The 12,675-nt window shown below is 33.7% G+C and overlaps 2 protein-coding genes across 6 annotated transcripts in view; one reads left to right on the forward strand and one right to left on the reverse strand.

Annotated features, from left to right (window-relative positions):
- LOC116850247 (cilia- and flagella-associated protein 157-like) overlaps positions 1 to 11,598 on the forward strand; it is a 17,885-nt gene extending 6,287 nt beyond the window's left edge. Inside the window, exons 4-8 of the mRNA XM_032828286.1 lie at positions 270 to 819; positions 3,387 to 3,521; positions 5,316 to 5,333; positions 6,761 to 6,935; positions 9,655 to 11,598. Of these exons, the coding sequence (XP_032684177.1) occupies positions 270 to 819; positions 3,387 to 3,521; positions 5,316 to 5,333; positions 6,761 to 6,935; positions 9,655 to 10,517 (1,741 nt within the window). The 3' untranslated portion in view covers positions 10,518 to 11,598. The remainder of the gene's footprint in view (positions 1 to 269; positions 820 to 3,386; positions 3,522 to 5,315; positions 5,334 to 6,760; positions 6,936 to 9,654) is intronic.
- The window catches only part of LOC116850239 (coiled-coil domain-containing protein 47), a 30,840-nt gene continuing 29,257 nt past the window's right edge, over positions 11,093 to 12,675 (reverse strand). For all 5 annotated transcript variants that reach the window (XM_032828278.1, XM_032828280.1, XM_032828281.1 and 2 more), the window contains exon 4: positions 11,093 to 12,084. In XM_032828278.1, the coding sequence (XP_032684169.1) occupies positions 11,845 to 12,084 (240 nt within the window). In that variant the 3' untranslated portion in view covers positions 11,093 to 11,844. The remainder of the gene's footprint in view (positions 12,085 to 12,675) is intronic.

Genomic DNA, 12,675 nt, shown 5'->3' on the forward strand with positions numbered 1-12,675 from the left:
ATATATATATATATATATATATATATATATATATATATATATATATATATATATATATAACTGTTATATAACTTTTCAGTAACGTGTTACTTACGGGTTATATTTCTGTTGTGTAATTTCATTTGAGTAAAAAATCATAACTAACGTATATATTACATTTAACATGCATGCTGTATTGCACATTACATTTCGTTACGACGATGTGACAGTTATATTATTATGTTTACTGTGTTGTATATTTTTATTTTCATATACGAATACATTTGCAGAATGCAGAAAGAAATGGAAGAGCGGTTGAAGCAGCTCGCTCAGGAGTTCAAGAAAGCGACGAACATCCGCATAGCGGACATGATGCACAACGCGGTCAGGAGGAACATCGCGCTGAATCACGAGCTGAACACGATGATGAAAGTCTGCCAAGACTTGGAGACGCAGAGCGCGGAATGCAAAAGCAACGATCGTATACTCAGATTACAATGCGAATTGTTCGAGGCGGAGGCGAAGATCGCGCTGGGCGATGCCATGAGGCAGAAACGCGCGATGCACAAACTCGCGCACGAACACATAGACCTGTTCCTCGAGTACGGAAGATTGCAGCGAGAGAACGTGCGACTCAGTAATTACGAGCAACTGATGGACGAGTACAAGATGATATGCGCGATGTCAGATGAGAAAGTGAAGGATCTTGAGCTGCGCTTGCAGGAGGTGAAGAAAGCCCGGGAGGACGTTCTAGTGGAAGTGCGAGAGAAATGTGCAGAGTTCGATAAACTAAACGTCACTCTGAACGAAGCCAAGCGATGCGTGCTGGAGACGTTACAGGTATTATCAAGATCAGGAAAGTTGCAACGACTCGTTAGTTCCTGAGTAACAATGATAACGGTGACGAGCTATTTTTCAAAATGAATTCATGATAATGAGGTCGCTAACGATAACTATATCATTAACTATATATATAATAACAACTATAACAAGTTATTTCTTTTTAATAATGTGTAACGCAAGCGAAGTTGGAAAAGTTATTTTTTAAAAGTAACTCGTTACCGTTACTTGTTACCAGGGTTGGGAAGTAACGCTTCACTTGTAACGCTATTACCATTATATGTTACTTTTTTAGACTTGGAAACGATGATTATATTTTTACTAAGAACTTTAACGACCTTATTTTTTTAACGACGTTATTTTTTATTTTAGTGACAATAATGATTATACAGTTACATTTCTTGGGTAACTGTTACTTACTATCGTTACTTCGAACATGTAGAATACATAATATACTGAGTAAACAGTGTTGAATCTTACATAGAAGAAATAATATGATTGGCTTGTACATAAATCTTGTTATGCTAACTAGTGTGTGTTTATTTACAGTTTTCTGTAAATAATTTTGAAATTTATCCTGAGATGCTTATGTGTTCTGAGATGCTGTGATAAAATATTTAATATGCACAACAATATTGTCGTCAACAAAATCGAATAGATAAATTCATCTCGAAATTTTGCATAATTTTAAATAAGCATAATACTGCGAAACATTATTTGAAATCTTTTTTTTATTTTAAAGAATGAAATCTGTACTTTAAGGAGTACAGATTTAGTTTTACATTTGTCGGATTTTGAATTTATTCTCTTCCCTTCCCGCAGTCTTTTCAAAAGTAAAGATGTGTTGCATCTCCAAAAAATTACACAATTTGACGTATCCTACAGGATGAGATAAATTTTTTTCGCAAATTTCATAATAAATTTCACCGTAAAGTATAGACTTTCCTGTGCAATTTAAAAAAAAGCGGATTTGTACGATTTTTTCGCGGAATTGCGATATATCAAAGTTACCTATGCATTTTTTTAAATCGCTTAATTCGACACACTTTACTGAGTGGAATAAATTCTTTTCACAAATTTTACAATAACTATCGTAAAATATCGATGTTTCTTTGCTAATAAAAAAATAAAGAAGAAGAGTACACGACTTTCTTCTGCGATGTTGTATGGCGTATCAAAATTACCTATGCATTTTTAATCAGTTACCGTGACAAATACGCGTGCACACGCACGCACATACAGCACACACACACACACACACACACACACACACACACACACACACACACACACACACATATCATACGCAAAATCCGATCAGCAACCTTCCCGTAGTGCGCATCGGGTAATGTTAATGCTGACGGTAACTGATTAAAAATGCATAGGTAACTTTGATACGCCGTACAACATCGCAGAAGAAAGTCGTGCATATCTCTTTTTTATTTTTTTTATTTGCAAGGAAACGTCGATATTTTACGATGGTTATCGTAAGATCAGTGAAAATAATTTATTCCACTCAGTAGAGTATGTCAAATTAAGCGATTTAAAAGAAATGCATAGGTAATGTCGCAACTTCGCAGAAAAATCGTACAAATCCGCTTTATTTTTTTAAATTGCAGGAGAAAGTCTATATTTTACGATAATTATTATGAAATTTGCGAAAAAATTTATTTCACCCCGTAGGATACGTCAAATTGTGCAATTTTTGGAGACGCAACACGTCTTTACTTTTGAAAAGACTGCGGAAAGAGAAGAGAATAAATTCAAAATCCGACAAATGCTCCTTAAAGTACAGACTTCACTCTTTAAAATAAAAAAAAGATTTCAAATACGATAATGTTTCGCAGTATTATACTCATTTAAAATTGTTTCGACATAAATTTACCTATGCAATAATTTTGTGTTGACGAGTGTAGCTTAAATTAATTCTTGAAATAGTATATACAGTACCTCAATAATATTCTAGAACAATTATAAATACATTCCTAAACATCATACGATATTCCATGAATATCCTACGGACGTCTTTGGGACATACTTTAAGATTCACCGCGTACATTGCAAGTTTAAAAATATTCGGCGCGTGCGCCTAACACTGTTAAACATCATTATCTTCCTGTTCTAACTTATTTGCACTAACTTCCAGTGAATAATTCTTTTATAAGGCTTTAACTTGCTTCTTATTAGGTGTTGTATGGTATTTCCTACACATTTTTATATATTTTTAACATATATATTAACTTTTTGTGTGCCGTAATAAGGAGGGTACATAGGAAGCAATTAGAAATCCGAGTAGCACAAAACATTAGGCGTATTGAATTTATAACGGCCAATATAAGTTCTACAGCGGCCAACTGACCCAGACAGCACAAGATCTTCAGAGGATGTTCTGGGAATATTCTCAGAATATCTTTAGGATGTCCTGTGAAGATCTGTACTGTATAGGTAATATGTGCTGCTCTAGAGAAAAAAAGTGTTAATACTTTCGAACCTCAGATATAATTTTATAAAAATGTGCAATATACAAATTTTGAGGATGCATCACTAATGAGAACGATTATCTTCAGCTACAGAAACAGGACGTGTGTACGAGTGACATCTGCATCTCATGTTGCGCCGATCAGAAACAAAAGATTATACATTCCCTACAAGATATATTGGAGAAGAGCAATATTTCTGACGTAGAACACGATGGCTTACAGGTAAGATGCGATAAATTATCGCGATAATTTAGGACAATCTTTGTCTTGTCACTTCCTTACTAATCCTTATAGCACATATGTTTTGTACTTTAATTTAGTATATCATTTGTTCTCTTTGTTATTTACATAGAGTAAAAATGCTAATAGAAATCTATAAAAAATAATAAATACATATACTTTCAAGTTTGTAAAATAGAATTCTATAACATTCAATACCATAGAATAGAATTATATGTATATACAGAAATAATTGCAAATATTCAGTTAATTTCATTTCATTTCATTTCATTTTATTTCATTTCATTTTATTGCAAATAAAAAAAGAAACGTGATGAAAACGTAAATCCCCATAATTTGTAACTTTTCTGAAAATGAACTTAAGAAATTAATACTCTAAAATTTTTTTGTCAATATTTTATCAATACTAAATCTTTAAGAGCAAAAAGATATTAAGCAAAAAGATCGAAGCAAAAAGATCGGAGCAAAAAGATATTACAATATATATTTCAATTTTTCAAAATATCATTGTTTAAGTGTGCAAAAATATATAAGTTTTTCAAAGAGACAAATTAATAGTCAAGTTTTTACAGTATTACTTTATTATATAGTGAGGATTTTATTAAAATTATTACAAAGAATTTTTATATATTATATTTAAAGAATTCTATGGAATATTCAACATATAAAAATATTAAAATAATAATGTTGAATAGTTAATATAATAGTTTAATATAATAGTTAATAAGATATTTTGTACTAAAAAATATCAGGGTATAATGTAAAATATTTCGGAAAATATTCACATTTCGATTATTTCCTCTCAATACGCAGAATTAAAGAAATTAAAGAAATCGATTTATTTTAAAGGAACCATATGATTCTACATAAAAAATTAAATGTAAATTTGACATGATTTTAGCAAAGTCAAAGTGAATAGCATAATCAGACTGTACATATTGTTTGAAACATTTTTCGATGAAATCCTTGATTTTCGAGAAATTTCAATGCGTCATTTAAAAGGATATATAAAACTTCTTTTCAGTATCTCTACTTAAATTTTAAAAGATAATAATTTGTTCAATGTTGTTTCAATGTTGTAGCAACATAAAGAATCAATGTAGAAGAAACAATATAGATTTAGCGTTGGAAAGATATTTATATTTCAACATTCAACATTATAACATCTCAGCAACGTTGTTTCAACTTTCTGTGCTGCATGGATATAGAGCCAAAAACAATCCTATAATAATTTTACCTTTTTGTTATATGACAGGCAATTAAAATTATTCAATAGTGTTTAAACTTCACATTCCTACTAAACTATAACTATAATTTTTTTTACATGAGTATTCCACGAAAATCTTCATTCTATTAGTTTTCATTATTTAATTTATTATTATTTAGAATTAATTAATTCTATTCATTCAAAATTAAAAATCAGGGTATCAAAAATTATCCTAATGTATCAGATTAGGGTTAATACTCCTTATAGAAATATCATACTAAGAATCATTTATAATTACTTATTTTCAGTATTAAAAATACTGGATAATAAGTAATTATCAATGATTCTTAGTATAATATTTCTATAAGGGCGTTCCGATATATAATAAAATAAATTCTCTGCAAGTTTGCGAATTTTGATATCCTTAACTTTTTTCACATGTCATTCATAAGTAAATGAAATTAAAAAATATATATATTTTAAATATCATTTTTAAATACGTTTACTTACATGTAAATACGTTTAAATACGTTTTATTATTTAAATAGTATATTAAAGAATATTTTTAGGTAGACGAAGACGAATTTTAACAATGGAATTTGATATCAAGATGCGCGCAGAGAATCTTCGAGCGGAAAAAGCGCGAATATTTGCGAAACAAAATCAGTTCACCTTTTAATCAATACTCGCGCACGTAGAAGGCAACGAGCCTAAATGCGGTTCTTGCATGCGTCAAGAAAGTTTATATATGTAACTTGCGGTTAGTAGTACGTTCGTAAATGGATCACACGTAAAACTTCGACTTGATGCGTATACGCAAAGCGGAAAGCGCCTGTTGCATCATTTGTTCCGTAGAGCCGTACTCTTGATGTGTATTCGACCGCTATCCAGGTAGCAATGTGACGTCTAAAGACGTCATTAAGATGTCATTAAGACGTCATTTCAATGACGTCTTAATGACATCTTTAGATATTTTAATGATGTCACCTTGCTACCTGGGTAAATAAGCTCCTTTTATTCTAAGTTCTATTTTTCTTATACGAGCGTCTCGTTAAAATTATTTTAACTTGAGAATCAGAAAGGCTACAAACTTAGCGTTCGAATATATCCAAAATAACACAAAATGTCCTGAATCTAGAAGCATAATTCATTATAACAATATTGACTATAAATTAGGCCCAGATAGTAAAATAAATGCCTTACATTTTATAAGCAATATAAAATTCCGAATATTGGCAATTCATTTATTATCAATATTGATATACATAACACTACAGATTATATTGATCTAATGTATACTAATGTAATCAATATTGAGTCAATATAAGGTTAGTAAACTGTGTTACTCTGGAGAAGTTATCGTAAACATGCTCAGAATATTCTGAAAAGATGATTTTGGGATATTTTATGCTATTTGGGACGTTAAAAATACGACTCTTAGAATATTCAAAATTTCTTTATTTCCGGTTACTCAAAGAATCGCGTCATCAACTCATATATGCCGGTATCCAGGTAGAATAGATAGTCAAAATAATGTCAATCTAATGTCATTTTGACTAAATATTGACAAAATTTGTCATTTTTTATGAAAATGACGTGAGATTGACATTATTTTGACTATCTGCTCTACCTGGGTAGAGTCGCGTTTCTCTGGCGGCACATAATTTCTCATTTCTCCAATATTCCGTGAGACGTTCCGCGAGGAACATCTCGTCGAGGCGCAGGCTTTGCGATACGCGGTCGGCGGAGCGCGACGAGGTTATGCGCGCTCTCCTCGCTAGATGCGCGTTACAGCTGCATTAACGCGGTGCGGCCGGGCTGAAATCATCGTGGGAAAGCACATGAATAACAATAAAGCGCTGACGCGGCCGTGGTAGCACGTCACTCGCGTCACTGGCGGCCGACACCTGAGGCCGCGTCGTACTGAGCGCGAGTCGACTCTGCAACGCGCGACTCCGGGATTAGATTCGAATCGGCCTGTGTACCTACATATACGTCCGACGATAAAATGTGACCAGACGCAATCGTTGGAGACCCGAGAATCATGGAGAGCAGAGGAGAAGGAGGTAACATCGCCAAGGCGCCAGGCGGGACGGGCGTCGCAGCTTTGAACGATGACCTAGAGTTCTGGATGACACGATTTCCGGCAGCGCTCAAGAACATACCCATAATACACCTGGCGATACCCGGTACGTTTGAATGTAACGCTCACGTGTTTAAAGCATAAAATCCTTTGTAACCCGAAACATTCCAATGAGAAATAACTGGTCGAAAAGACAGCTATTAAACGTCAATATTGTTTATGGTTGAAATATATATATATATATTTATCATTTCATAGCATGTAGGCTTCTCTCGGAAACGTAAAACGCTTGATCTCAGGGATGAAATTAGCTCAGAATTTTATGAAGCTTCGGCCAGTGTTGTTCTGTGCGCTATTCACTGTATAGAACGCGGTATTATTATTATTACTATTGTTATTAATATTGTTATTAGTTATTATTATCAATTTAAAGTTGAAAATAACACTGAAATAACACACGCGAAATTAATATATGTGTGTTATTCCAGTGTTATTTTTAACTTTATATTGATAATAACAATAATAATATCGCGCCCTATACAGTAAATAGCGCACAGGGCAACACTCGCCAACCAAAGTCTGATCAAATTTTGAACTAATCTCATTCTTGAAATCGAGTGTCTTACGTCTCCGAGAGGAGCCTAAATATCATGAAATGAAAGAAATGGAGAGAGAGAGAGAGAGAGAGAGAGAGAGAGAGAGAGAGATACGATATCCAAATAATTTTATAAAGTTTTAATAATGTTCAATTTTTATGATTTAAAAATTTAAGAATGTTATATATATTTAAGAATGTTATATGTTTACGTAAAAAAATGTCTTATACTTTATTAAATTTATTTCTTAACATCATATTTATATATTGTTTATTTTACTCGTGTCTTGTACAATAAAATAGAATATAAAACTTTAAAGTACACTCGGCAATAGAGAAATATCTCAATATATGAATTTATATACATATAAATGCATGTATCGAAAAATATATATATTAAAATGATTGTTTTCTAACAAGAAACCCTGTTAAATAAAACTATTTTGTTGGCTACATGTTATTCTCGAAAATAAGTTACATGATATCTAGCTAATATAATAGCTTTGTGTTACACAATATTATTAAAATTGCTGTTAAAATATATTGTAATGTTATTGCTGGAAAACGGCCAATATATGCATAAATTTGTGTGCTAAGATTTTCCTGTTGCCGAGTTACGTAGGCCAGTTGTGTCGAAATAAATGTCTAATAATAATAGACGTTTTTTAAACAACTTTTAAACGTAAATAGACTTTTTTAAACAACTTTTAAACGTCTTGTAAACGGCTAATAGGTGTTTAAATAGACGTCTTATAGAGGTATAATTTGAAAGACACAAAAACGTCTAATCAATCAAAATTTAGACGTATATATCCACCAGATTCTTTAGTTGTTGATTCGACGTCTTTTCAACTGATAACTTCTCACTGGGATGTAATCTCCCATCCCAGGTACAACAGATAGTCAAAATAATCTCACGTCAATCTCATTTTCACTAAAAAATGACGTAAGTTTGGTCAATATTTGATCAAAATAACGTCAGATTGACATTATTTCGAATATCTATTCTACCTGGGATCTTTATTCACATTTAATGAGCGACGCTCATTAGCTATCGGCTGTGTTCAGCAAAAAAAGTTGCTTTGCGACTGTGCAGAATCCGTGAATCTGAATAGTGTATGCTTTTAGATTCAGCCAAAATTAAAAGCAGATTCACGAGTTCTACAGCAGTTGCAAAGCAGCTTTCTTTGCCGAACACAGCTATTGGCTGTGTTCAGCGGGAAAAGGAGTTCAGTAAGCGCTGCGCTGCTGATTTTTCGCTAAACGACATTTAGTGGTTTGCGCTTTTCTCTCCAATGTTTACTGAGCGGTTCAACGTATTAAAAGTATGCTGGAAAGCGGCTGACGACCGCTTAGTAAACGTTACGTAATAAAGCGTAAACCGCTAAGGTCGTTTAGTAAAAAAATCTTGCAACAGTTGCAAAGCTGCTGGTAAAGCAACGCGAAGCGCTTGCGAAGCTGCTTTTTCAGTGGCTGATGCCATTGAGCCATTGAGAATAATCGGAAAGAGACAAGAATCTTCCTCTATCCTCCAATGGATAAAAAATAACACTCTCATTTCGATGTATTGCGCAATGCATCTCTATCTAATAGAAGAATCTATATTATGATAATTTTCAGAGAGAAAATACACTTTCCTATTGGATACAGAATGCGTTATAAAGTCGTTGAGATAGAAGTATTGTAAACTTCTATCCACTGACTGTTCTATCTAATCTTGTTCGGCTATTATTCTACTTATATCAGGTTAATTCAAAAATTTTTTTCTGCAAACACTAAACTAATGTTGATAATAACAAATCCTCTTTTCTAAACAGAAGTATAAAATATACCGACGAAATACACATTCTATAGAAAAAGAATTCTTAAATAAATTTAAAATTTGTTTATTGTAAAAGACAGATTCGTTTTTAGTAATTAAGAAGTTGGTAGTAAATGAGAAAAATATATAGTTAATAACCATATAATCTTTAAAATGCTAGATTTGGTTTCTGATTTGAAGCCGCGTTTTTATAGATACGTTTCGTAAATATGTCAGTCCGCTTGATCAGGAGCACTTGATACTGAATCACTCCTCAATAGATTCCTTTATAAACGAGTAGATCTTATTTCTCTCGACGTAGTTTCTTCGAACTGAGGCAAAAGTGGCCATAAACGCGATGACCTAATGTTCCATATTTAGCAAATCAAGAATATACGAGCGATTGTGAAAATAAGTAATTTCCGACAGGTTCCCACGACACGATGACTTATACGATCGAGAGGCGCAACGACGTGGGGCCGGACGAACCCACCTTCATCCGAACGCTTGGTCGTTACTGCTCGTTCGTTGCCAAGCCCATTATCCTAAATTGGTCTATTACACAGCGCGACGATGTCAAGCAACAGCTCAACGGCGGAATCCGATATTTGGATCTACGCGTCGCCACGAAGCCGAGAAGCAAAGACATATATTTCCTGCACGGCCTGTACGGTTCGGAGATCAGCAAGCCGCTGATGGACGTCGCCGACTGGCTCACCTCACACGCGAACGAAATCGTTATCCTGGACTTCCAACACTTTTACGCGTTTACCGAGGAAGATCACCATCGTTTTATAGAAAGAATCAATCAGATTTTCCGTGGGAAATTGTGCCCGATCTCATCCAGGTTCGATCATATCACGCTGCAGTGGCTGATCGTGAGGCGGTATCAGGTCTTCGTGATCTACAGAAACGTCTACGCTCACAACTACACGAATCTGTGGCCGTCTGGTCTCTGGCGCACCGTCTGGCCCAACACCGTCCGCGTAGATGAGCTGATCGACTTCCTGAACGTCGAGCTGCAGAGCAGGTCGTTGGACATCGCCTTCGTGTCGCAATGCCTCCTCACGCCGGACACATCCTACGTTATAAAGCATCTCTGTGGTACCCTGCAGAGGGATTTGGTACCGCTCTGTCGAAAGGCGGTTCTCTCTTGGATCAACCAAAAACGACCAGGTCATGGCGGGCTGAATATCGTCATAGCGGACTTCGTGTCGGACAATAACTTCATGTTTTCCAAAACGGTCATTCAGAGCAATACGAAACTGCTGCGCGGCCCGGAAGCGTTCTAAACCCGTTTTTCGCGCTCTCGCTTACTTAAGAGTACAAACACAACAACGATAACCTTGAATATAGAAGTCTTCACTAACGCATCGTTCAAGATATCTCTATGTTTGACGTGTTAATCCGACACTGATGAAGTATCATCCAAAGTACGCAATAATGAGTGCTTTCCATTTGGTCGGCACAAACATTATCCTATCTTTGTTACTCATAGAATATGAAACAAAGACAGAATGATGCTTCTGTTAACTTGTATACCTATATTATAAATGAAAAATATACAACAATAGCGTGGTGTCGATATTCTTAAATTTAAGACGTATTATTAATTAATGAGCATATATTATCTAATCTAAAATTATTGTAGTCGATTATATATGTCTTTTAGCTAAAGACTGTAACACTTTGTTTGGAAAACACAGACATGTTTGATTATATATATTATTAATAATATCATATATATATATATATATATATATATATATATATATATATATATATATGTAATATTTTCTCAACTTTGCACTCTAGAATAAGTTTAACTTTTATACAATATCATTTACGATGAATATAACAACAAAGAGAACATTAAACGCATTTAATAAATATATAATTAAACTGGTATAGTATAATATAAATTTAGAATAATATAAATTGTTAAACAATACATTCACATCAGATATGAAAAGAAAGTTCTCTAGAATATTAATATAGGTTCCTTTTTTAGGCGCACATGCTACACAAGCATGGACGTAGGATAATAATTATAACAAGTAATAATTTCACAACTATTGTTCTCGATCATACGTCTATGCAGCATCAAAAAAGGCATGGATATTGTTATTACTACGTCCATACGTATATACGTACGTATGTATGTATATATGTATGTATGTATGTATATATGTATGTATGTATGTATATATGTATGTATGTATGTATGTATGTATATATGTATCTCTATATAGTATATACTAGTTTATTACGTTTCTCATTTTCAACACGAAATATCTATGATATTTAAGTATATAAGCTGGCAGTAGGGCAAACAAAGTATACATTATACAATAAATTACAATTCGCAGAATATTCTTGTTCACACAGTCGTTTGTACTTTCTTCGATAAGTTCGATACTTCGCGCGAGAATGGGTGAAGAAGTGAGAGAATTTGACAAAGGATTTAAATTTGACTCTTTTTATCTCGCAGATAATTTGGACGAAGTATATATTTTTCCAATGTGTTCACGAAGTTTCCTCTCGAGTATTTCAATGATAATGACGAATTCATGGCTCTCTAAAATTCGCATTGCACTCGCTAGTTTCCATTGTAATCGGTCATAAGGCTTTCACCTTCAGTTGTTTCATTCTAGGGGCGCGCTTCTTTGCCAACCTACGTTGTTCCTTCTCTTCCCACTTGCGCTGCTTTTCGGGATCCTCTTCTTGGAGGATCCTTTCTTTCTCGGCTCTTCGGCGCTCCTCTCGCTTTTGCGCCGCCGCTTCAGCTCTCGCGGCGTGCGTCGTCTTCAGGAAGGCTTCCTCCACTTTGCATCGATTTTTATCAGCCTTGTTCCTGCCCTAAGTATGGTGAAATTCATCTCAAAATAACATAAAATCTCAACGAATGTCTTTCGTTTTTAAAGTTTCTGTTTCCTCGCTACATTCAATAGTCATAAAATCAACGTAACCACTGACATGTGGTCTGCCTTTTAACTAGATAATTTTGTCGTGTTAATTTTATGGCTGTTTATTACTCGTTATAACAAAAGGTCAACTTTTGGATTGTATTAGGAATCTTCACAAGTGAATCGTCACAAGTGTTATTTTGTGGTCACGTCTTTCTATTTTCTCGTTTCTGACAAAGGACCCCGCACAAAACCTATGGAAAATGATTTTCGGTCAGATTGGCTGAAATTTCACTATGTTATAGTTTTCGCCATAAAAAGTTTGCTGATAAAAAGTTATCATTGCACCAAGTCCCAAAAGTCAATATTTCCCAAGATATAAAGGGTCAAAGTAGTGAAAATGGTCATCTGCAGTAGTAAGACGTATGTTATAAATATAAGTGATACATTGATATTTATTCACGAAATAAATAAAAATCGATTTATATATATATATATATATATATATATATATATATATATATATATATATATATATATAAAA

This window comes from Odontomachus brunneus, unplaced genomic scaffold (genome assembly GCF_010583005.1).
Source record: "Odontomachus brunneus isolate Ranch 3 - 2012 unplaced genomic scaffold, Obru_v1 Obru_scaffold_138, whole genome shotgun sequence".
Lineage (NCBI taxonomy): Eukaryota > Metazoa > Arthropoda > Insecta > Hymenoptera > Formicidae > Odontomachus > Odontomachus brunneus.